A 21,984-nucleotide genomic window follows, 5' to 3' on the forward strand; every position below is an offset into this window, starting at 1 on the left:
CCTCACTTTCTCACCTTTGTTACGTAATTCAAATTAAAACGACCGGCTCAAAATCGCCAGTTTCGTCTTGCCCTTACTATAAAGAAGAAAGTATCAAATGGGAAACCAATTATCATATAGATCTTAAATAAGCATTACATTAAAAAACAAAAAACAAGTATCCATAAAACGTAAAAATTCATGACATGAAGCGACAACCAGACAACGATTATTATAGCTTGTCCTTGATGGTGTCAATCAAGCTCTTCTTGCGATGGTGTTGACCACCTTCTTCGTAGTTTGGAGCCGAATCATCATACCTCTGGTTGTGGTGAGTATTTGAGCCCATGTTACCAGCACCAGGAGTGTTGTGAGTAGAGTAGTTGGCCCCACCGGCTCCGGCTCCAGTGCCAACAGCTCCAGCGCCGACAGCTCCGGCACCAGCAACTCCACCAACGTATTCGCTGTTCTTACCTCTTGCACTTGTAGCGTTTGCGTACTCAGCATCCTTGAAAGCTTTGTTGCTTGCGCTTAGAGAATAATTAGGATCGGCCGTAGTATTCTTGCTTCCGCTGGTGTGGTTGTAGCCTGAACCTGCAGCGTGAGACTTGCTACCCCCAGCAATGTTGGACTTGCCTGAACCGCTTGCATAGTTGGCAGCGGAAGCATGGGTTTTATCGCCTCTGCCAGAACCTCCAGTATAGTTGGATCCTGAAGAGTGAGTCTTGTTGCCGGCACCACCAACATAACTTGGATCTGATGTGTAAATCTTGTTGCCTGTACCACTAGCGTAGCTAGGGTCGGAGGTGTAAGCCCTACCTCCAGAACCACCACTGGTGTAGGTAGTGTCGGGGTGTGCCTTAATTCCACCGGACCCACTACCATGAGAAAGGTCGGATGTATAAGCCTTACTGCCGCTTGGAGCGCCAGCAGTACCACTAGTGTATGCAGGGTCGGATGTGTAAGCCTTGCTTCCACTTACATTACCAGCACCGTAGTTGGTGTTGGAACTATGAATCTTGTTACCACCTGAACCACTTGTGTAATTTGAATCATATGCCCTGTTTCCGCCTGCACCGCTAGAGTAGCTAGGATCGGAGGAAAATGCCTTGTTTCCAGAGCCGGCGATGACACCACCAGCACCACTTGCGTAGTTAGGATCTGAGCCATAGGTCTCGTTACCAGAACCAACAGCGTAGTTGGCATCTGAACCGTAATCCCTACCACCTTGACCGCTAACGTATTTTGCATCTGAGCCTAAAGCACCGCTTCCGGAGCCAGGATAGTTTGAACCTTCAGATTGAGATTGACCGGACTTTTGACCACCAAAAACAGTACCATGTTCGTTCACTTCCTTCTTCTCAGCAGATTCTTTCTTGCCCTTTTTGTCTTTAGTGAACAAATTCTTGATTTTGTTTAAAGGCTGGTTTTCTGACTTTTTGTGTTTGTCAAGGCTTTCTTCACCTTGAATTTTCTCATCAGAAATATCTTGACCTGTCGATTTGTTCTTGAAATCGTACTTACCGTTTTGATCTCTAACAAACTGACCACCTTTTTCTTCTGACCCACCAAGAGCTGAATTCCCATAACTACCAGCACTTTCATCGTAGTCTTGGTAACCAGAAGCACCACCAGTGTAAGCGTTGCTTCCGTTTGTGCCATAATTTTGATCAGCAACAGTAGTATTCAAATTAGAAGCATTATTTGCTTTTGATTCAATATCGCCGGGTATCTGCTTACTATTTGTAGCAGCGCCGGCACCCGAATAGTCCAAACCAGTATTGGCACCAGGATTAAAGGTAGACTCGCCAGCTGCACCGGAACCCACAATTGCACCAGCGGTTCCAGCAGTTCCGGCCTTAGAACCTTTTCCAGAAAATCCCTTGTTGGATCCCGAGGTATATCCTTGACCAGCCTTGCCTTCGTACGAGTCGCCGGAGATTTGAGCACCGGAGCGATCATAACCACTGCTTCTGGAAGCGTAGCCAGCACCAGGAGTCTCACCAGATGAGTAATCAGGAGCGGAGCCAGAAGTGTAGCCAGCTCCAGAGGACTTACCAGATGTGTGACCTATACCAGGGGTGCTACCGGATGTGTAACCGGCACCAGGGGTCGTACCAGATGTGTATCCAGTACTTGGAGTGCTGCCTGAGGCAAAGCCAGCACCGGAGGTATTACCAGATGTGGCCTTGTTGTCCTTAGTTTTAGTACCAGCGTAATAGCCATCATTCTTCCCCTTGCGGGAAGGAGAAGCCAATAAAACACCACTCTTGTCGGTAAGTTGGCTATCACCATAGCTAGGTGCCTTATTTGAATGATCGACACCTGATTGGTTCTTGCCCAAATATTTACTCCCTTGAGGTTGGGAAGCAGAGTTTTGGCCTGTGGTACCATAAGCACCACCACTCTGAAGGCTGTCATAACCAGTCTCACCAGCCTTTTTATTGACCTTCAAACCTTCCGAATTTTTAGACTTCAAATATTCTTCGTTCTTGGGATTTTGCACCATTCTGTATGGAGTAGAATCGGTGACCAGGTCGGAAGTAACATCTTTCTTGCCTAGGTGTTTGTTGCCAGAGTGCTTGTTGCCAGAAGCAAAACCTGCACCGGTAGCTGCACCAGTGGTTCCTACATTCGTACCTCTGGTTCCCTTGCCAGGAATTTCGGAGGAGCTATAAGCACCGGTTGTACCGTGAGTACTGGAAAGTTTGTTTTCGCCTGGGGCTTCACCATAGTATTGGTTTTGACCTTGAGCAGCAGAGAAGTTTTTGCTCTTCATTTGGTGTTGCTGGGCACGAAGCTGGTTTTCAGAAACAGATGCACCTGATGGACTAGTGAGAGAGGGTTCAAAGGAATCCCCTTGAGCATTGCCGGACAAACCAGCTCCGCCAGCTCCCGTAGCCGGATTGTATCCCTGCGAATTATGAGAACCTGAAACACCCCTGTCTTGCATGTTCAAACCACCAGGCATCTGGTTTTCATAGCCATAGTCTTCTTCCCCTTCGTTTTCCTCGGAATTTCCACCCATACCCAAGTAATTGGTGATGCTTGACCAGACACCTTGGTTTTCATTGTGCTCTGAATCATGGTGAAGGTCGTCGCCATACTGCTTACTGCCGTATGTTTGATCGCCATAATGCTCAGTTCCTTTATTTAGGTGTTTGGAATCATCATCAAGAGCACCCTTTTGGACATACTGGTTTTGAGTAGAAGAAATTCCGGTAGTTTTGGCACCATAGGATTCCTTATCAAAAGAGTCTTTACCGTAGGAGTCTTTACCGTAGGAGTCTTTACCGTAGGAGTCTTTACCGTAGGAGTCTTTACCGTAGGAGTCTTTACCGTAGGAGTCTTTACCGTAGGAGTCTTTACCGTAGGAGTCTTTACCGTAGGAGTCCTTGCCGTAGGAGTCCTTGCCGTAGGAGTCCTTGCCGTAGGAGTCCTTGCTTCCGTAAGAATCCTTATTCGCATATGGGTCCTTATTCGCATATGGGTCCTTCGAAGTATAGTTGTCGCCAGTAGTGTAACCTGCGCCTTGAGCATAATCATCACCCGTGGTCTTCTCCACGCCGCGTTTGGAGGCCTCAAAGCTTGATGGGTCTTTGCTGCTGAAACCAGCATCACCACCATAAGCATTTCTCGATTCTGCAAAACCAGTCTCGGTAGCAGGGTTACTCAGAGTGTTTGAGCCCGCATAGGGACCACCTTCACCAACGCCTTGCGAACGGGATTTGATGTTTACATTTCTGCCGGCCGCAGATCCAGCACCTGGGGCACCCTTCTGGTAGGTTTGCTGGTTTTCAGGGACCTCCTCGAAGTAGGTTTGATACTGGCTGTCATCAGGAATGTTGTAAGTCTTATCAGTTTCGCCAGGCACACCTGAGGCTTGATGAGCGTCTTCACTCTTGCTCTTCTTGTGGCCAAAACCAAGCTTGCCCAAAAGACCACTGCCGCTGCCCGAGCTTTTGTCGTCAGCGTCGGCAGCATGAGCAGAGCCGGAGCCGGAGCCCATGCTGGCGCCACCGGCATAGTCGCCAGAGGATTGTCTTGCATCTTTGGCAGCCAGAGGATCTCTTTTCTGGCGAGAAATCTCCTTGACTCTGCGTTCAGATTCCTCAACGTCCTTGTTTGTGATGACAGGGTCCACCATAGACTTGTAGGTGTAGTTGGCATACTTGGAGTTGGAGTGCTTTGGGTCCACAGTCTTGATGTCCTGGAGCGCAGGGTCTCTCTCGAAGTGTGAAGCGTCCGAGGCGTGCGTGTCCGAGACAGGCCCGCCACGTGTGGCATTCCCGGCGGAGGCGGTGTTGGCACCGTGCTGCTCATGGTCGTCGCCGTAGTTGAACAGGTTCTTGGTCTGCTCCGCGATCGACGATAGGTATGATTGATCCCGTGGAGTCGACTCGTCAACCGCAGCAGTGTTGGCTGCGGCCCTCGACGAGTCCCTCTGCGGGTTCTTCAAATCTGTGATATGTTGTTCAGTTGTCCTGTTGTCGCCGTGTAACATTGTTGTGGTTATTTGGCATTCATCGGATGGAGAGAGAAACAAGCCAAAAAGACTCAGCAATGCAGGCGGGAAAAGCAGGTCGACACAGAGGGGAGGACAACCCGCTCGTTTATATACTTCTACAGCACCCCGGATCCCTCTGTATAGCCACACCCAATTCCAACACCCATCCTGTCCCGTCCTGCCACAGAATCAGCAGCGAGCCCCACAACCCGACAATGCGGAGACAGAAAATGCTTGAACACCCCGAAGGGGCACCAGAGCCTAGGGCCGGGGCAGAGCTGATGACAGGGCCTTTCCGCAGAGGTCATCTTCCCATTAAGGGGAGCACTGCACGCCAAGTACCGATGAATCACTGTCACGTCATCGCTTCCCCAACTGTCACTTTGCTGCCACCAGAGTCTGCCGCCACCACCAAACAAAACTCCACACCAACCACAATCCCACATCGCAAACCCATCCTGGAACCTTCCCCTGGCCAATCTCTCCGGAGCCATTGTCTTCTCCATTCATGTCCCCATGTCCCAGGACGTGTCAGCCGCACAGCCCGGCCCAGAGTGCCGAGCCCCAAAAAAAAAAAAAAAAAAGAAAAAAAAGCCCGCCGGGTCGATCGACCTAAAATACAGAGCTCCATGCGGCACGGTATGCGGCGCCCGAAGCGCGACACGGCCTTGCCGAGAGATGGCAAATCAGAGCCGCAAGTTAGTCAGCCGCGGAGGGTGGAGACAGCGGACTGGGCTGTTTCAGGAAGTGATCTCCGAAGGAGCGGGCAATGGGGGGGGTCACGTGATTGGGAGGCGTTGAGGCTGGGTGAGTCCAATCTATTCACGGGTCGGGCCTTGGATATTTCCGAAAATGCTTTATTTCCGTAGGAAGATAGTCATCAGCCTTGTTTTGGGGGTTTGCCCCCGAGGAAAAGAGTGTGTATATGTATCTAGCAGTGTGCTTGTTCTAGTATTGCCCTCTGTCCAGTGTCGACTTGCGCTGCTGCCAGAGTAAAGGTCCAGAAAGTAAACGGATTTGCCTCTTTCAAACCCGGTGGAAAATATCAAGTGCACAGAACACAGAACACGCTGCACGGAATTCACTAGAGCATCGGAACAGGAGTCCCGAGTACAAGAAGAAGCGACAACAGACAGCAATACAGTAGGTGCAGCGATGGCAAAAGCCGTTACCGAGTCGCATCTGGAGGGCCAGCCAGACGTGCTGGTGAAGAACCAGAGGAGACTACTCTCGTTCCTCCTGTCAAAGAAAATACCGCCAATACCGTCGGCAGAAGAAAGAAAGCCGTACGGAGAGTTCCACGCCAACTACATCTCGCGGATGATGTTCTGGTGGTTGAACCCGATCATGCGTGTCGGATACAAGCGGACAATCACCGACAACGATTTGTTCTACCTCGACGAGTCGCAGAAGTCGGAGCATCTCTACTCGATCTTCAGGTCGCATTTCGAGACGTGTGTGCAGAGAGAGATCCACAAGTTTCTTCAGAAGAGGTGCAAGGAGAAGGGTACGGCGTACGACGCCTCCGCAGCGTACACCGACGAAGACATCGAGGACTTTGTTATACCGACGTACGTGATCCCGTACTGCTTGTACAAGACCCTCATGCGGCAGTACAACACGGGTATCTTCTACAAGGTCATTGCCGACGTGGCCAACTCCACCACCCCGTTACTACAGAAGAAGCTTGTTTCCTTCGTGGAGATCAAAGGGTTTTTCCCCGACACGTATGTCGGCAAAGGTGTTGGTTACGCCGTCGGGTGTTGTCTCTTGATCTTCATCTCCTCGCTCACCATCAACCACTCCTTCTACCATCTACAGCTCTCCGGCGCCATGTCGAGGTCCATGTTGACGCGCCTAATGCTCGACAAGGCGTTGTCGGTGGATGCTAAGGGAAACCATCTGTTTGCTGCCAGTAAAGTCCAGAGTATGATAAGCACAGACTTGAACCGTATAGACTTGGCCATCGGATTCTTCCCCTTCCTCCTCACAACCTTTGTCCCCGTCGCAATATGTATCGGTTTGTTGATTTGGAATATCGGACCCTCCGCCTTGGTCGGTATCGGTATCTTCATTGTGATTGTCCTTTTCTTGGGATCTTGTCTCAAGCAGTTGATGACCATCAGAAAGAAGGCTTCCAAATTTACCGATAGAAGAGTCAATCTAATGAAAGAATTGTTGAAGAACTACAAGATGATCAAATTTTACAGTTGGGAAGCGTCTTACAGCGACAGGATTCACGATGCCAGATTTTCGGAAATGAAGCATCTCCTCACCTTGCAGTCCTTGAGAAACGTTCTTACCTCCCTGGCCTTTGCAATGCCCATTCTTGCGTCAATGGCCACATTCTGTACGGCATACGACGTGACCTCGTCAAGGTCTGCGGCAGACATTTTTTCCTCCCTTTCTTTGTTCCAAGTATTGGCTATCCAATTCATGCTTGTGCCCATGGCATTGACCATGACGGCTGATTTGGTTGTGAGTGTGAAAAAAATGAACAAGTTTCTCACTTGCAAAGACCAAGATCCAAACCAGTTCATGATTGAATCTTTCAAAGATGACAAGCTGGCCCTCAAAATCGAGGATGGTGATTTTGAGTGGGATACATTCGATGACGATGAGCCTGAAGATGATGCAGCCAAGAATGGTGATCCGGAGACGCATGAGAGTGGAGGTAACGCTGGGTCTTTGCACGAAAAAGGTTATGATGACTCCAGCAATGAGAAGCACGATTCTCCGACTGCTGATCTCTCGTCCTTGGTAATGACTGACATTGAAAGTGAAGACAAGGCATTCAACGACAAGGTCAGTCTTCCGGAGATAGATTCTCCTGAAGTGAAGAAAACCTCTTTTGCTGGGCTCCATAATATCAACCTCGAAATCAATAAAGGTGAGTTTATTGTTGTAACAGGCTCGATTGGCTCTGGCAAGTCATCTCTACTGGATGCAATGGCTGGTCTGATGAAAAAGACCAACGGTAAAGTTCTTGCTGATGGTGAGCTTCTATTATGTGGTTATCCATGGGTCCAAAATGCCACCATTCGGGATAATATCATCTTTGGGCTACCTTATAACGAGAAGAAATATTATGAAGTTGTCTCAGCTTGCTCTCTTTTGAACGATTTTGATCAATTTACCGGTGGTGATATGACTGAAGTTGGTGAAAGAGGTATCACACTATCTGGTGGTCAAAAAGCCAGAATCAATTTGGCAAGAGCAATATATGCAGATAAAGACATAATACTTTTGGATGATGTTTTGAGTGCCGTTGACGCAAAAGTCGGTCGACACATTGTCAATGAGTGTATTCTTGGTTTGCTAAAGCATAAAACAAGAATTATGGCCACGCATCAATTGAGTTTGATTGAGTCCGCCAACAGAATGATCTTCATGAACGGAGATGGTTCCATCGATGTTGGTACAACCAATGAACTGAGAGAAAGAAATGTGAAGCTTCAAGGATTACTGAATTTCCAGCAGGAGGGTGTTGAGGAAAAGGCCTCAGAAGATGCTGAGGCAGAATTTGTAGCTGACTCCCAGCAAGAACAAGTTGAGAAAGAAAATGAAAAGGAGCAAGAAATTAACATACAGTTGGAAAAGAGTCGGACAACACAGAGAGGTGAAGGTGAACACATTGTCGAAAAGGACGTTGTTAGAATTGTTGGTGATGAAGAAAGGGCTGTCAATGCTCTTGATTTCTCTGTCTATCTTGATTACTGCAAACTTGCATTCGGCAAATATCCAATTTTGGCTCCAACAATTTTTGTCGCCTTTGCTATAATCAATACGTTCTGCAATTACTTTACCAATACTTGGTTGTCATTCTGGACCGAACAGAAATTTTCTGGAAGATCAACCTCCTTCTACATGGGTATCTACATTATGTTTTCATTTTTGTATACATTCACGTTGGCATTTTTTTTCTACCTCATTTGTTATTTCACTAACAATGCATCTCGAATGTTGAACTTCAAAGCTTCTCAAAAAATATTACATGTCCCAATGTCATTTATGGATGTCTCACCTATCGGAAGAGTTTTGAACAGATTCACTAAGGACACTGATGTTTTGGATAATGAAATCGTTGAACAACTTCGACAGTTTATTAACCCATTCTGTAGTGTGGTTGGTACTATTATTTTGTGTATTATCTACATCCCATGGTTTGCTATTGCGGTTCCTCTTATTATCATTTTCTATGTTGTTGTTGCTAATTATTATCAAGCAAGTGCCAGAGAAATCAAAAGACTCGAGGCTATCAAGAGATCGTTGGTGTATTCACATTTCAATGAAGCCTTATCTGGTAAGGATACTATTAAGGCTTATCGTATTCAAACAGAAGTGAAGGAAAAATTAGATGTGTTGATGGATAACCAAAATGAAGCGTACTTCTTAACTTTGGTCAATCAAAGATGGTTAGGGGCTAATTTATCCGTTTTGGCATTTTGCATTGTATTCATAATTGCCATGTTGTGTGTCTTTTCCGTGTTCAGTATCAGTCCTGCATCAACCGGTTTACTTTTGACATATGTGATAAATTTAACTGGTACAATGACCATGATGATGAGATCGCTAACACAGGTTGAAAACGAGTTCAACTCCGTGGAGAGATTGGATCATTATGCATTCCATCTTGTGCAAGAAAAAGCCTACGAGATTCCAGAAAATGATCCTGATCCAAGCTGGCCACAACATGGTGAAATCACTTTTGAAAATGTATCCATGAAGTATAGACCAGAATTACCGTATGTTTTGTCAAATTTGAATATGCATATCAAGAAGAACGAGAAAATTGGTTTTTGCGGTCGTACTGGTGCTGGTAAGTCCACCTTCATGACTTGTTTATACAGACTGACAGAATTTGAGGGTGACATTGCTATCGATGGTGTTGACATCAAGACTTTAGGACTACATACCTTGAGAAGTAAGTTAACAATTATTCCACAAGACCCAGTTCTTTTCGTGGGTACCATTAGAGAAAATCTAGATCCTTTCCTTGAACATTCAGATGAAAAATTGTGGGATGCTCTGTGTACCGCTGGTTTGATAGCAAGAGATGTTTTACCTGTTGTAAAGCAGCAATCGAAGGATGATGAAAACCTACATAAATTTCATTTGACTAGAGTGGTGGAAGATGATGGTACGAATTTCTCCATTGGTGAGAGACAATTGATTGCATTAGCGAGAGCATTGGTCAGAAAGACCAAGATCTTGATTTTGGATGAGGCGACATCAAGTGTTGACTATGAAACGGATTCAAAGATTCAAGTTACAATCGCTTCACAATTTAGTGATTGTACTATCTTGTGTGTTGCCCACAGATTGAACACGATTTTGAATTACGATCGTATTGTGGTTCTGGATGAAGGTAAAGTTATAGAATTCGATTCCCCGAAAACCCTCTTTATGAACAGCAACAGTCATTTTAGAGCGATGTGTGATCAAGCAAAAATCACCATTGAAGATTTCAACTAGCGTAGCATAGTTTTATGTTTTAATATTTATCTATTTTTTATACATTCGACTTTTGACTTAATCATATTATTCATTTTATCTCGGTAAGTTTTCCATTTTCAGAATCCTTTTTTGCGCGGTCTGTTGCGATAACGGGAATTTCCTCTTTTGGGTATACTTGCGAGCCTCGACGGTGACTGTGGAAGACGTTAAATGGATGTATTTTCTCTCCTCAAAATTCATAGCTTTTCACCAGTCAGGACTATGCAAATGGAAACATTTACAAGTCAGTAACAACAGTAGAAGACATAAAGCATTGCAGCTATGGTATTTGCTACCCTATGTCGTTTAGCCATACGTCCGAAATTTAAAGGTTATGCATTAGCCAGAAACTATTCACATTTATCATTTACTCCGGAAAAGAAAGGTTATTTCTCAAATTACATCATTTTAGCTTCAGGAGTAGGACTTTTGGGTTGTATTACTGCTTGTCTATCCTCCAGCATTCAGAATAACACAAGCACGCATGGCCATGACTTCATAAACAGCGACACTATTCCAATCGTGCAGCAAGCCGAACTGAGTCTCCATAACAAGCCAGGAGACTGTTGGGTGAGCATTCACGGACACGTTTACGATGTGACCGAATTCTTAGAATCTCATCCGGGTGGTGCAGACAAGTTGCTAAGGTTTGCGGGAAAAGATGCCACGCGCAGTTTTAGATTGCAGCATCTGGAAGGACACCTTGAGCGTTATCTTGGTGAAGAGGCGTACCGCGGAGAGCTCCTTGTTCCTAAGAAGGAAAAGGCGACCAAGAAAGCCAGAGAGAAAAAAGAAAAAGTGGAGAAATTGGAGAAACAAAATTCTTTGGCAAGACGTGAAAGAGATCAGGAATCTATAAGACCAGAGGTTACAGACACTGATGAGCTTGGTGACTACTACAAGAACGTCATTGCTGAGTATCTTAAAAAAGATAAGAAAAGGGGTAGTAAAAGAAGCAAGAATGCTAAGAAACACGAAAGCCTGGACAAATACACTGTGGAAGACAAACCTGCTTTGGATCAGATTTTTTCGATGAACGATTTCGAGTATGTAGCCCAAAAGACCCTACCTGATCTCGTGTACACCTATCTTCAAACTGGTTCAGACAACGAGTTTTCACGTTACGAGGACAGGGCAGCTTTGTGCAGGATTTTTTTTCGTCCAAAATGTCTAGTTGATGTCAGAGAGCTTGAGTTGACCTCGCAGGTGCTTGGAGCTAAAGCAGCCATGCCCTTTTTGGTGGGTGCATTCCCCGGCTCAGGTTTGATTCAACCCAACGGTGAGACTGTTGTGGTTCGACCTGCCGGCGAAAGGAGCATTCTGCAGATTATTCCGAAAGATAGCGACACAAGTCTTGAAGAAATCATGAAGGTGAGCCAGGGGAGGGACGTTTTCTACCAGTACTCGATTGACAGCAGGGAGGAGCTTCATGAGAGTGCTGGTGTGCTCAACGAGCTGAAGACGAGGTTTCCGAACATACGGGGCTTCTTTATTGATGTGGAGAGCCCCACCGCTGGGAACCTGGAGCACTACAAGAAGGTCGAGGCCAGCCGGCATCAGACAGAGGAGTATCCTGCACCGCAGCTGCGGCCAAAGAGTGAGACGGAAGACTTCAGACTGTGCTGGGCGGATCTACAGAAGCTGAAGCGGGAGGTGGATGCTCCCATTGTGCTAAAGGGCATCCAGCGCAGCGAGGACGTTGTCAGGAGCCGTGAGCTTGGGTTCCGGGGGGTGTTGATTTCGAACCACGAGGGGAAGCAGCTGGACCAGGGCCAGTCTGCGATCGAGATCTTGCACGCTGCCCGGAGACGACTTGGAGAGACGTCGGACTTCGACGTCTTTGTGGAGGGCGGGTTCCGGCGTGGCTCGGACCTTGTGAAGGCGCTGTGTCTGGGTGGGACGCCTGTTGTGTCGAAGCCCATTCTCTTCAGCGAGGTGTACGGCGAGGCTGGGGTGGAGAAGGCGCTGGACATCCTGAGCCGGGAGGTGGCGACGACGATGCAGCTCATAGGGGCCAAGTCTGTCTCCGAGCTCAGTGCCGAGTTTGTCGACTGCGAGAGCCTAGCTTTCAAGGCGACGGCGATCCGGAACCTCGACGCCATGTACGACGCCAACTACACGGAGATGTCTGTGCCGCCGTTCGAGAACCAGGCCAGCTTGCGGATGGTGTGAACGGCGGGCGGCGGGGCAGATGCAGATGTAGAGTTTATGTGAGTTGTATACGGAAGAAAGAACAAGTAAAGCACGCTGCTCAGTCGCTTTTGCTCTTGGAGCCGCCAAGGTAGCGTTTGGCGTCGACGGCGTAGCCGAGCATCAGACCCGGGAGGAGGTAGAACACGAGGTACGAAAGAAGCGCAGCCACGGAGTCCACCTTGGCGACCCGGAAGTCGTTGCGGAGCAGCTCGCCCGTGATGCTCTCTGCCACGTAGTCCTCGTCCCCAGCCATGGCGCCCAGCTGCACGAGGTTGCCCACGTAGACGCCGCCGGCGCTGAGCTTCTGAGCCACCCGCTCCACGTACCGCTCGAGGGCGCCGTTCGTGGTGTAGATCGTCTTGTCGGAGCTTCTGCCCACGACGACCGCAGACCGGGCCGTGAGCACCTGGCGCCGGAAAAGCTCCTCCACCAACACGAGGTCCCACTTCTCAAACACGTCCTCCGTGGCGTTGAGCGTCACGAGCAGCTCCACCGTGGCAAGGCCGTCCAGCAGCCCGGACCGCTCCACAACCGCCGCCGGGTCCTGCAGATCCGCCTCATCGGCGTAGACATAGCGCACACGGCCGTCAAGCTCCGGGTTTGTGTACGGGAGACGCCCGATGTGCTCGGCGTGGCCCTTCACGGAGAGAGACACCACGTCCAGCCCCTGGCGGCAGGCGCTGCGGATCGTGGCGAGCCCAAGGGGCGAATTGGTGTTGATAATGACGACGGTGGACATGCTGCAATTGCTCTGTGTGCTCTGCGTGCTGTGTCTGCTGTGTCTGCTCTCTTCTCCCGTCATCCCAGCCCTCTATCTGCTGCTTCAACGCCCTCCCTCTTCCATCTTCACCACCTCCGGTCTCTCCGGACAGAGCCGCCTCCTTATCCTCGCGCGCACGTGATGCAGCCGCCTGCTTTTCCCGGCCCGGCGAGACGGCGTGGCACGGAGGGTGGGGGTGGCATGGCTGGCTGGACGGAGGTGGTGAAGAGCTCTTCCTGGGTGCCGACATTGGTGGTGCCGGGGTAGGCATTGGACGGTGCCCATGGCACCGCAGAGCACCGGCAGTCGTCCAGCATTAGCATCCCCTACACCCGCCCCCCCTGGACAGCCTCTGCCCCGGATAGCGCACATTTCTGTTCTGGTCTGCACACTCTTGACCCCACTGCCAGCACTCCACCACCACACCGAACCACCGCACCACGACCATACACGCCATGTCGACCAAGGACGCCAACGCGCTGCAGCACGCCAAGCTCAGAAAGCGCTTGGAGGAGGAGCTGTCGTACGTGAAGTCGTCGTCCGACAGCGCAGACTTCGACTGGTTCTTGCGAGGCCCGTCTCTGCGAGACGAGCAGCAGGAGACCCAGCAGCCTGCCGCAGCCGGGTTGTCGTCGACGAACCCTGCGGCCAGCGGCGTCTCTGCCACTCCGGTGTCGCCGCTCAAGTCGCCGTCAATGGCGAACTCCAGAAACAACAAGGCCGCCCCAAGCGTCTCTGCGTCCGGCTCCGGCTCCGGCTCCGCCAACAGCAGGGACCCGGAGCTGGTGTCATTGTCGAGAAGCAAGACGGCCGACGCCAAGCTTATCTCGCCGATCTCGAGGACATCTACCAACTCGAGCTCGGCCGGCTTGCACAGAACATCCACCAACGTCGAGACCTCGGACATCGGCCGCTCGAGAAACAAGAAGCCCTACACCCCGCCCGTGGCCAACACAGCACCACTATCTCCCCCTTCCGAGAAGAAGAAAAGGGGCTTTTTCAAAAAGTTGTTTGGCTCCAAGGCCGAGGACACCAAGCCGGAGTCAAACATTTACAAGACCCAGTCCAACGTGTCCACGACCTCAACAGCCCCCCTCTCGAGAACCGCCTCCCGTACCGAGCCTTCTTTGTCTCGGTCTAGGTCCCAAACCCAGCCGGTCGAGCTGAAAAAGGTTGTTTCGGCGTCGAACTCGTCCACCGCCGGCCCAGCATCGAGCTCGAACGCGAGCTCAATTTCCAAATCCAAGTCCAGATCTGGCTCCTTCCTTTCTTCGGATAGCACCAGACCAGACACTGTAAGACAACAGCCCTCTCCTCCAGCTGGCGAGGTCAACGGCGCCGCCGTTGACGGCGACGACGATGAGGCATCTGTTGAAAAGACTGAAAAAATTTTGTCATTGGCGGAACAGTACAAGGACATCGACTCCCAATTGTCTACCTACTTGAACGAGCTCGAAACTTCAAACGTTGTGCAAGAAAACGATGAGGCCGAAAAGAAGGAAAAAGATTACAATTATATCTATTCCCCCGTCGGCATCGAAGGCATCAGGTACGATTCGGATGAGGTTCCTCCTCACCCAGACACCCCAAAACTACCTTCGGCCTTTGCGTCCAAGCCAAGATTCGGTGGTTCTTTGGAAAAAGAGCTCTTTCTCAAGCAAAAAAAAGAAAGAGAGGAGAAGGAATCTTCAGTGTTTGGAAGCTTGTTGCACAAGACAAAGACATCAACCCCAGAAAGTCTATTTTACAGCGGCATGATCAACGAGAGTGACGATACCCCTCCTTTCAGCTTTGAGCCTCTGCATTATAGTCATCCTCCTCCCAAGCTTGACAAAAGACCTCCCCTCAAAACTTTTTCTGACGTTAAGCCAATGAAAAAGGTCGCCTTTGCAACCACTACTTTTGTGACAGATCCGCCGCAGCAGATCCCTTCGAGAAACCCAAGAAAGGGTAACGTCGAAATTTGTGCTAACGGCGAGTTGATCATTCACAAGATCGATCCGCAAGAGAAGTTAAATGCCGCAACAGGAATTGTTGTTGGTGGTTCTGGTCCGTTGAGATTGATTGCCGAAACGGATACAAACGATTCATCAACTGCAGAGACCTCCAATATACAAATAGACGTTCCAAATGCAGCAGCAATGCAGAAAACACCATCTTCAATGTCAATTGCGTCTCAGTCATCCCATGATCAAACTATCAAGTCGGAAGACAGAATTTTGGCTGCCAAGAAGGCAAGAGAACATCATGAAGGTTCGGAGAATATCGACATTCAAAAAGAAAGTTTCAAAATTGATAAGCCCATGGTGAAAAGAAAGAAGCATATGGAAAAACCCGTTGTTACCTTGAAAATGGATGAGTTATACACCAGATGCTGTCATTTGAGAGAAATCTTGCCAATCCCAGCTACTTTGAAACAAATTCCTAAAGGTTCCATAGACCCAATACCATATATTCATCTGAGAAATCCAAGGCCCTCTATGATTGAGATTTTGTCATTCACTGATTTCATAAGAATTGCACCTGTCATATGTGTGTCCTTGGATGGTGTCTCTCTAACACGTGAGATGTTTAGAATCCTGCTATCTTCGTTGTTATACAAAAGATACTTGGAGAAATTATCTTTACGTAACACCCCCATTGATGAGGAAGGTTGGAAGATGCTATGCTTGTTCTTGTCCATGAATAAGGCACTGAAAAAACTGGATATCACCCAATGCCCTTCTTTGGATGTGAACACCCAAAGAATAAAAAAGAAATCGAAGTTAGCAGCTGAAAACAGAATGACTTGCAATGTCAATGATAGGTCTGATAAAAATTGGGCATTGTTAACAGCATCTTTGATTTATAGGGGAGGAATCGACGAGGTAATTTTGACAGGATGCAAGATTCCAGACCTACAACTCTTCTCCAATTTCTTGAATTTGGCACTAGTCAAAACAACCAGAATTGGTTTGGCATACAACGAATTGAGCTTACAACATTGCTTTGTGGTTGCACGTTGGCTTAGATCTAACCCTTCAGTCATAGGTATCGACTTGGCATACAACGATCTCTCCTCTAAATTGAAGCCATTCATTGAATATGCAAACGAAATGGACAGTGAAAACAATTTGATGATGTTAAGTTTGAATTCTTGTAACTTGATAGATTGTCAAGAAACTCGTACTTTCTTTAATGTTCTATCAAAAATACCACATTTGACATATTTGGACGTCTCGGGTAACTCTAAATTGATGAAGACCTTTTTGAGCAAACTTTCCATCTACCTCCCATTGTTAACCAACTTGGGAAGGCTTAACATAGATAACAACCAACTCGACGAAACTTTAATGATCAGGTTTTTAGAATCCATTCCTTTGGTCCCAAATTTGAATTACCTTTCTATAACCGGAAACGAGATGAATGAGACTGTTTCAGAGGCATTGTGCAAAGCTTTGAGGAATTCTAAAACCCTATATTCTGTTAACATCGACGAAGACAAGGTCGATGCTGACCATCAAGAAAAAATTGGCTTGTTAACAATGAGAAATGTTGAAAGACAATTGTACAAGAGGAAAGGTGAATATAAAGGTGAGAAGAAAACATTCTTTGATATTGTTGCTTCCAATGACAGAGAAGAAATCAGGAAAAGTCTTGGTTTAGCAGAAGGTCAGAGCTTTACTGAGACCTTATCTGAGTTGATTAAATCCAACGATGTTGATGAGGAAACGTTAGAAAAGTTTTTGGCTATTGTAAACAAAGTCCGTGGAGACATGAAACAAGTCATCCAAGATTTGATTAACACGAACTTGAAGAATGAGTTGAGTCTTCAAGGTAAGGAGATGTTGATCAGATTGATGTCTATGAGCGCGTCGATTGATAAAGCCCTAGAACTGATCAACAACAAGAAGTTAAACAGTTTGAAAGACGGCGGGTCATTCGATGTCTCCAAGTACAAAGAATTGGCCAAGCACAACTTTGAGCGTGAACAGGATCCTTCATTGGATGCTATTGTGAAGGAGCTGAAGGAAAAGTATGCTGGCAATTACGAGGACTTGAAGAGCTTCATCCTGTCCACCAACGATCCATACGATTTGATCTCGATGTTGAAAGGATGCAAGGCCAGCGATATCAAGATTTCCGACTTATTCTTGAAAAAATACACTGCCTCTCCAGATTCAAGCATACAGCATTTGGACGCCAATCTTGACGACGATGCCTCCATCGATAGTGTGGAGCTGGAATCCGATTCTGGCGACAACAACAGGATGCTCCATATTTACGATAAGATCTTGAAGGAGCTACTTGCCCAGTCCAAACAGTAGAAACTTTCACTGGCAATTGAAACTCGTTCCCTGGACTTCCATTTTAACTCAATAATAAACTCTCGTTTGATGGATAATTTATATAGTCATTTTTTTCTTCATAATAATCATAGGCCCATTTTTTTTCTTATTTACTTTCTTTCTTTCTTTCTTTCTTTCTTAGTGTTTCCACCTTTTCCGTGTTGTTTTCTACTTCTATACACAATTACATTTACCGATATTTTTTTTTCCCTTCTACCTTTGTCGAGCTTCCATACTTTCACCTAAGAACTGGAAGATGGGGTTGTACTACACGTTCTCCATACCTCTCTCACCCCTCTTCTCTACTCTCCCAGTCCTCCTCTCCTCTCCCGCATACTTCTCAATGCCGGCCTGCTTGGGCCCCACCCTCTGAGCAGCGAGACCAGCACGCCGTCGCACCCGCCCCGTCAAAAGGATGAGAGGTGAGAGCGAGGCGGGTGCAGACCATGGAGCCTCTGTGAGGATAGTGCAGACGCTGATTTGTATTGTCTGGTTCCGTAAAGAAGGCATTGTTTGGTGAGCACACGTCGAGGGATATAGATATTGCCTGAGGAGTATTAGTTAGTATTCCGCAGACGCAATGCTACAACTAGAGCCACAGAACCTACTCATACAAGAGGCCTTTGCTGCCGCATTATCGCCTGGCTACGAGCCAGTCAGTCTAGACAGAATTCTAACGGATTTCGACTTCACGACCTACCATGTTTCTACTCCACAAGAAAAGACTCGGATTTTGTTGTCCATCGGCATCAAGTGCTGGCAGGACTTGGAGAAATACGGCGCAATGACCCTTCTAGAGAAGAAATACGGTGGCTACAAGTTCATCCAGATTCTGTCTCAGGGTGCATGTGAGCCAGGCTACGACGTCTCGTTGTACATCGACACGGAACAATGCGAGTTGGACGAAGAGGGGAAGGCGGAGCTGATTAATGAGTTGAGTTTGCTGAAGAGAAACTGCTTTGCTGCTCCGTTTTTGAAGGCGTTTGCCAGGTATGAGGTGCTCGCCAAGGAGAACCCGGTTGACCCCAACAACCTCTACGGTGAGGACAGTGTTGCCACGTCCAACAGCAACGAGGAGGTTTTGAAACTCGACTACCGTGGTGAGGAAAGCATCTACATCAAGCCGTCGAGTGACAGAGTCACCGTCATATTCTCGACAGTCTTCAGCGACGAAACGGACAAGATCTTCTCCAAGGTTTTCCTCCAGGAATTCAGCGATGCGAGAAAGAGATCCATCCAGAAGGCGCCGCAAGTCATCAACTCACACAAAGAGGTTCCGTTGGAGATCCAGCATGTGGCTCCGCCCGCCGGAGACAAGACCTACATCACGTTTGTCTTGTTTCCAAGACACTTGAGCACCGACGACGTTAAGTGGAACACTATCACGCACATCCAGCTCTTTAGATCCTACTTCCACTACCACATCAAGATCGTCAAGTGCTACTTGCACCAGAGAATGAGATTCAGAGTGCAGAGCTTCACCAAGATCTTGAACAGGGCTAGAAGAGAGGTGGACGAAGAGGAAATGCGTGCCGAGAGAAAAACTGCCTCCGGAAGAAGATTTGAAGTCAAATAACGTTTTTAGTTTTTTACTTCCACCCATCTACCCTCTTACCCATCTACCCTCTTACCCATATATCTATCTATCTATCTATTTATCCATCTATCTATTTCTTAAAGGTAAACGTACAGAACCCCCGCTTACGTCAGCGCGTGACAAATTGAACCGCCTCTGCTGTTGACAGTGCCCGACGAGAATGGAAATTCTGCTCGTCGCCGGCAAAGCGGCATTCTTCTCCACGAGATAGATGTAAGCAACACCGGAGGAGACGAAACTGCTCCAACCTTCATTCAACGTTGCTGCTTCTTTCAAACACACCTAGTTGAACTGTGCGGATTCTAAACTGCAACAGGCCATGTCTTTCTTTGGATTCGACCCTTCGGCGCCTCCCGGCAGCCAACCCAAGTCGAATAAGAACCTGGAAACCTTGGATTTCAACGACCTGGAAGAGGATGACGCTTTCAACGACGAGACCTTCGGTGCTGCTGCGCTCTCCAACATGAAGGACGACTTTGATTTTGCCCTGGGCGACAACTCGAAGTCGAAGAGCAGTTTGAAGCCTGCCCCTGCTCCTGCTGCTAAGGGCATCTCGTACGCTACTGCCGCACACACCAGTGTCGACGATGTTCTGCAACCTATGGCATCTCTCTGGGCCGACGAAAAGACAAGCGACAAAAAGAACCAAGAAGTCCCTCGTCAGAATCAGGTTCTCTCCCTGGAGGAAATCGAGGCAAAGTTGAAAAGCCAGTCCTTGCCTTCCCAGCCTCCGCTGTTGCCAACCAACAACGATATGATGCAAAACCAGTTCCAAATCCCTCCTTACATCACTCAGGCATTGTGTCAGCCTCAAATCCAGCAGCAAATCATGGCTGCTGTGTCCTCAGGAAGATTCCCTAACCTTCAAACTGCCACACAGGCAATGGTACAAATGATAATGTCTGCTCCTAATCAGATGATGCAAGTCCCTCCCTCCAATATGCAGCCTCAATTTGGCGTGCAGCAAAATCAACAGATGCAGGAGATTCAGCAGCAAATGTTGCGCATGCAAATGCAACAGCAGCAACAGCAGCAAATGCAACAACAAATGCACTTACAACAGCCTCAACCACCAACACCTCAACACCAGCAACAAGAACTACAACAAAATCTTCAGCCTGCACCCCAGCAAATTCAAGCACCTCAGCAGCCAACCCATATTGTGGCACCTGTGATCTCTGCAGAGCAATTGCCTCTGGCGAAGGTCAGCTTGAATGATTATCCATCCATTGAGGTTGCAAGTGCAAAAAGTCATGGGCAACACACCAACCACAATGAATCTGCGCCGCCAAACGTTGAACAGGATCTAAAAAAGAGCCAAGAGTTCAATCAAACTCAATTGTTCAACCAACAGCGTTCTCGCCAGTTTCAATACAATAACGATCAGAACCATCAAAATCAAAGGTACCAGCATCATCAAAACCATCATCAGAGACAGCAGCAATTGCAGCAACAGCTGGAAAACATGAGCCCTGAAGAACGTGAGAACTTCTTGGTAAGACAACAGAAGGTCCACAAAATTACTAGATGTTCTGGTTTCATGACACCAAAGGATAAAGATTTTGTTACCAGATTTCAACTATCTCAAATTGTGACTGATGATCCCTACAACGAAGATTTTTACTACCAGGTTTACAAAGTTCTAAATTCATCTACTGGTGAAAACAACATGAACTCTTTGGCTCAAAAATACTTAGAACAGTCAGGCCACAGATTAGGAGGTCGGTCGAAGAGGGCAGACATTGCATTGCAAAGAATGCAACAACAAGTTTCGAAGGCTGTTTCTGTTGCCAAAGAGAGAGGTGAAAGCACTGGTATTTTAACAAAAGAAGGTGCCTTGGGTAAAGTGTCATTTGGTTCTGGGAAACAACCAAGAAGGCAATTGATCATTCATTCTCAAGATAGTGAGAATGGTAACGATCAAGAGCCTACCACTTCAAGAGGTGCTGCAGATGTTGTTTTACCAAAGGAGTACACATTTTCTAAGTCGTCTAGAACTTTTCAACTCTCTATCATTGAAAAGATTTACAATGAGGTGTTAAAGCTGGAATCATTGGAGAGAGAAAATCAACCATACGAGACCACAGAGTTATGGAATTCTTTGCATCTCAACGATGTAATCAAGACATCTACCAACGAGGTTGTGAACCCATTCATCTCCATCTTATCATTTGATAAGATGATGAAGCTTTTTGGTAGAATGTTCCATTTCTTGACTGCAGACCAGAAAATTGAATTGCTGTCCCAACTTTTCCTAAACTTACAAAACATTGATGTTATCATGAAAGGCTCTTACAAAAACTACGAAAATTCAAACTACGAGACTCCAGATGAAATCATCAAAAAGATCGACTTATTCCAAATGACAATCTTGAAGTGCCTTGTTTTGTACTTGAGTGAAGCTAACTTCAGCTATGTGCTAACTTGGCTCAACACTCTTGTTTCAAATAAAAGTATTTTGTTTTTGACTACAACCAAGATAGGGTTATCACTGATCACTGTTCTAATCTCCAGATTAGAATTGGTGAAACAAGAGTTCTCCAAGTCGCTAAATGCACAAGAACTTTCCCAGTGGCAATATGTTTATGACCAGTTGTTCCAGTGCTTGGAAGGAAGGCTCACGTCGTGCTTCCCGCCATATATCTCTCACGATGAAAATAGAAAGGTCACAAACAAAGAATCGAAAAGCGACGATTCGTATGTTTGGCAATTCTTGGCATCTCTTTCATTGGCAGGTATGTTGAACCATCAAAGGATCATTATCGACGAGATCAGAAACGAGATCTTTGGTATAATGGCGGTTGCCAAAGAACTGAAGAGCAGTGGTGACATTGAAAGCGCAACCAGGTATTTGGGCAATTTGAACCTATTTTTGAATGTCATGGGCTTAATAGCTACCGAAGACGATATCACAGAATTGAGTGATTAGCTTACATAATTTCATAATTTCCTTTTACCGTATATATTTATCCTAAAATACGATAATATAACATTTACTTGTATGATGAGAAAGGTCTGGGGTACATCATCATCTACTGCTGCTTGCTTGGTGCTCCACAATGTGAAAAGGGGGCTCAACCAATATGAGCCTGCATCATCATGCTTACGTAACATGCCCAGCAAT

At 47.2% G+C, this 21,984-nt stretch overlaps 9 protein-coding genes across 9 annotated transcripts; 6 read left to right on the top strand and 3 right to left on the bottom strand.

Moving 5' to 3' along the window:
• Positions 1–13: 13 nt before the first annotated feature.
• PICMEDRAFT_16002 (hypothetical protein) lies at positions 14–4,963 on the bottom strand. The gene is made up of 2 exons (XM_019161050.1): positions 3,419–4,963; positions 14–3,373 (listed from the first exon to the last, which is right to left on the bottom strand). The coding sequence occupies exons 1-2, from the start codon at positions 4,481–4,483 to the stop codon at positions 212–214; spliced, it is 4,227 nt and encodes a 1,408-aa protein (XP_019019301.1). The 5' UTR covers positions 4,484–4,963; the 3' UTR covers positions 14–211.
• Positions 4,964–5,075: 112 nt separating this feature from the next.
• Positions 5,076–5,541, top strand: PICMEDRAFT_124633 (hypothetical protein). The gene has a single exon (XM_019159929.1). It carries the CDS (start codon positions 5,116–5,118, stop codon positions 5,353–5,355), a length of 240 nt encoding a protein of 79 aa, XP_019019302.1. The 5' UTR covers positions 5,076–5,115; the 3' UTR covers positions 5,356–5,541.
• On the top strand, positions 5,157–10,047 carry PICMEDRAFT_16003 (hypothetical protein). Its single transcript, XM_019161051.1, has one exon. It carries the CDS (start codon positions 5,642–5,644, stop codon positions 9,959–9,961), a length of 4,320 nt encoding a protein of 1,439 aa, XP_019019303.1. The 5' UTR covers positions 5,157–5,641; the 3' UTR covers positions 9,962–10,047.
• A 466-nt stretch (positions 10,048–10,513) lies between these two features.
• Positions 10,514–12,142, top strand: PICMEDRAFT_26840 (hypothetical protein; the record flags this gene model as incomplete). The annotated part of the gene is made up of 2 exons (XM_019162465.1): positions 10,514–10,780; positions 10,952–12,142. Coding segments are annotated over 2 exons (1,458 nt in total), but the record flags the coding sequence as incomplete, so codon positions are not given.
• Positions 12,143–12,233: 91 nt separating this feature from the next.
• PICMEDRAFT_72168 (hypothetical protein) lies at positions 12,234–12,914 on the bottom strand (the record flags this gene model as incomplete). The annotated part of the gene is made up of 1 exon (XM_019164116.1): positions 12,234–12,914. The coding sequence occupies one exon, from the start codon at positions 12,912–12,914 to the stop codon at positions 12,234–12,236; it is 681 nt and encodes a 226-aa protein (XP_019019305.1).
• Positions 12,915–15,268: 2,354 nt separating this feature from the next.
• PICMEDRAFT_26072 (hypothetical protein) lies at positions 15,269–16,843 on the top strand (the record flags this gene model as incomplete). Its single annotated transcript, XM_019162430.1, has 2 exons — positions 15,269–16,508; positions 16,557–16,843. Coding segments are annotated over 2 exons (1,527 nt in total), but the record flags the coding sequence as incomplete, so codon positions are not given.
• A 543-nt stretch (positions 16,844–17,386) lies between these two features.
• Positions 17,387–17,867, bottom strand: PICMEDRAFT_124654 (hypothetical protein). Its single transcript, XM_019159931.1, has one exon. The coding sequence runs from the start codon at positions 17,771–17,773 to the stop codon at positions 17,531–17,533; it is 243 nt and encodes an 80-aa protein (XP_019019307.1). The 5' UTR covers positions 17,774–17,867; the 3' UTR covers positions 17,387–17,530.
• On the top strand, positions 17,722–18,966 carry PICMEDRAFT_16006 (hypothetical protein). The gene has a single exon (XM_019161052.1). The coding sequence runs from the start codon at positions 17,844–17,846 to the stop codon at positions 18,837–18,839; it is 996 nt and encodes a 331-aa protein (XP_019019308.1). The 5' UTR covers positions 17,722–17,843; the 3' UTR covers positions 18,840–18,966.
• A 142-nt stretch (positions 18,967–19,108) lies between these two features.
• PICMEDRAFT_16007 (hypothetical protein) lies at positions 19,109–21,870 on the top strand. The gene has a single exon (XM_019161053.1). The coding sequence runs from the start codon at positions 19,180–19,182 to the stop codon at positions 21,787–21,789; it is 2,610 nt and encodes an 869-aa protein (XP_019019309.1). The 5' UTR covers positions 19,109–19,179; the 3' UTR covers positions 21,790–21,870.
• The last annotated feature ends 114 nt before the right edge of the window (positions 21,871–21,984 follow it).

Source organism: Pichia membranifaciens (assembly GCF_001661235.1).
Source record: "Pichia membranifaciens NRRL Y-2026 unplaced genomic scaffold PICMEscaffold_2, whole genome shotgun sequence".
Lineage (NCBI taxonomy): Eukaryota > Fungi > Ascomycota > Pichiomycetes > Pichiales > Pichiaceae > Pichia > Pichia membranifaciens.

Excerpts from the sequence above, each read along its gene's own strand:
- PICMEDRAFT_16002 (XM_019161050.1), bottom strand. The coding sequence starts at position 4,483 with ATGTTACACGGCGACAACAGGACAACTGAACAACATATCACAGATTTG. Across the intron at positions 3,374-3,418 it reads AGGATTCTTACGGAAGCAAG|GACTCCTACGGTAAAGACTC; the intron begins GACTCCTACGGC and ends TCCTACGGCAAG.
- PICMEDRAFT_124633 (XM_019159929.1), top strand. The coding sequence starts at position 5,116 with ATGCGGCACGGTATGCGGCGCCCGAAGCGCGACACGGCCTTGCCGAGA.
- PICMEDRAFT_16003 (XM_019161051.1), top strand. The coding sequence starts at position 5,642 with ATGGCAAAAGCCGTTACCGAGTCGCATCTGGAGGGCCAGCCAGACGTG.
- PICMEDRAFT_124654 (XM_019159931.1), bottom strand. The coding sequence starts at position 17,773 with ATGCCTTCTTTACGGAACCAGACAATACAAATCAGCGTCTGCACTATC.
- PICMEDRAFT_16006 (XM_019161052.1), top strand. The coding sequence starts at position 17,844 with ATGCTACAACTAGAGCCACAGAACCTACTCATACAAGAGGCCTTTGCT.
- PICMEDRAFT_16007 (XM_019161053.1), top strand. The coding sequence starts at position 19,180 with ATGTCTTTCTTTGGATTCGACCCTTCGGCGCCTCCCGGCAGCCAACCC.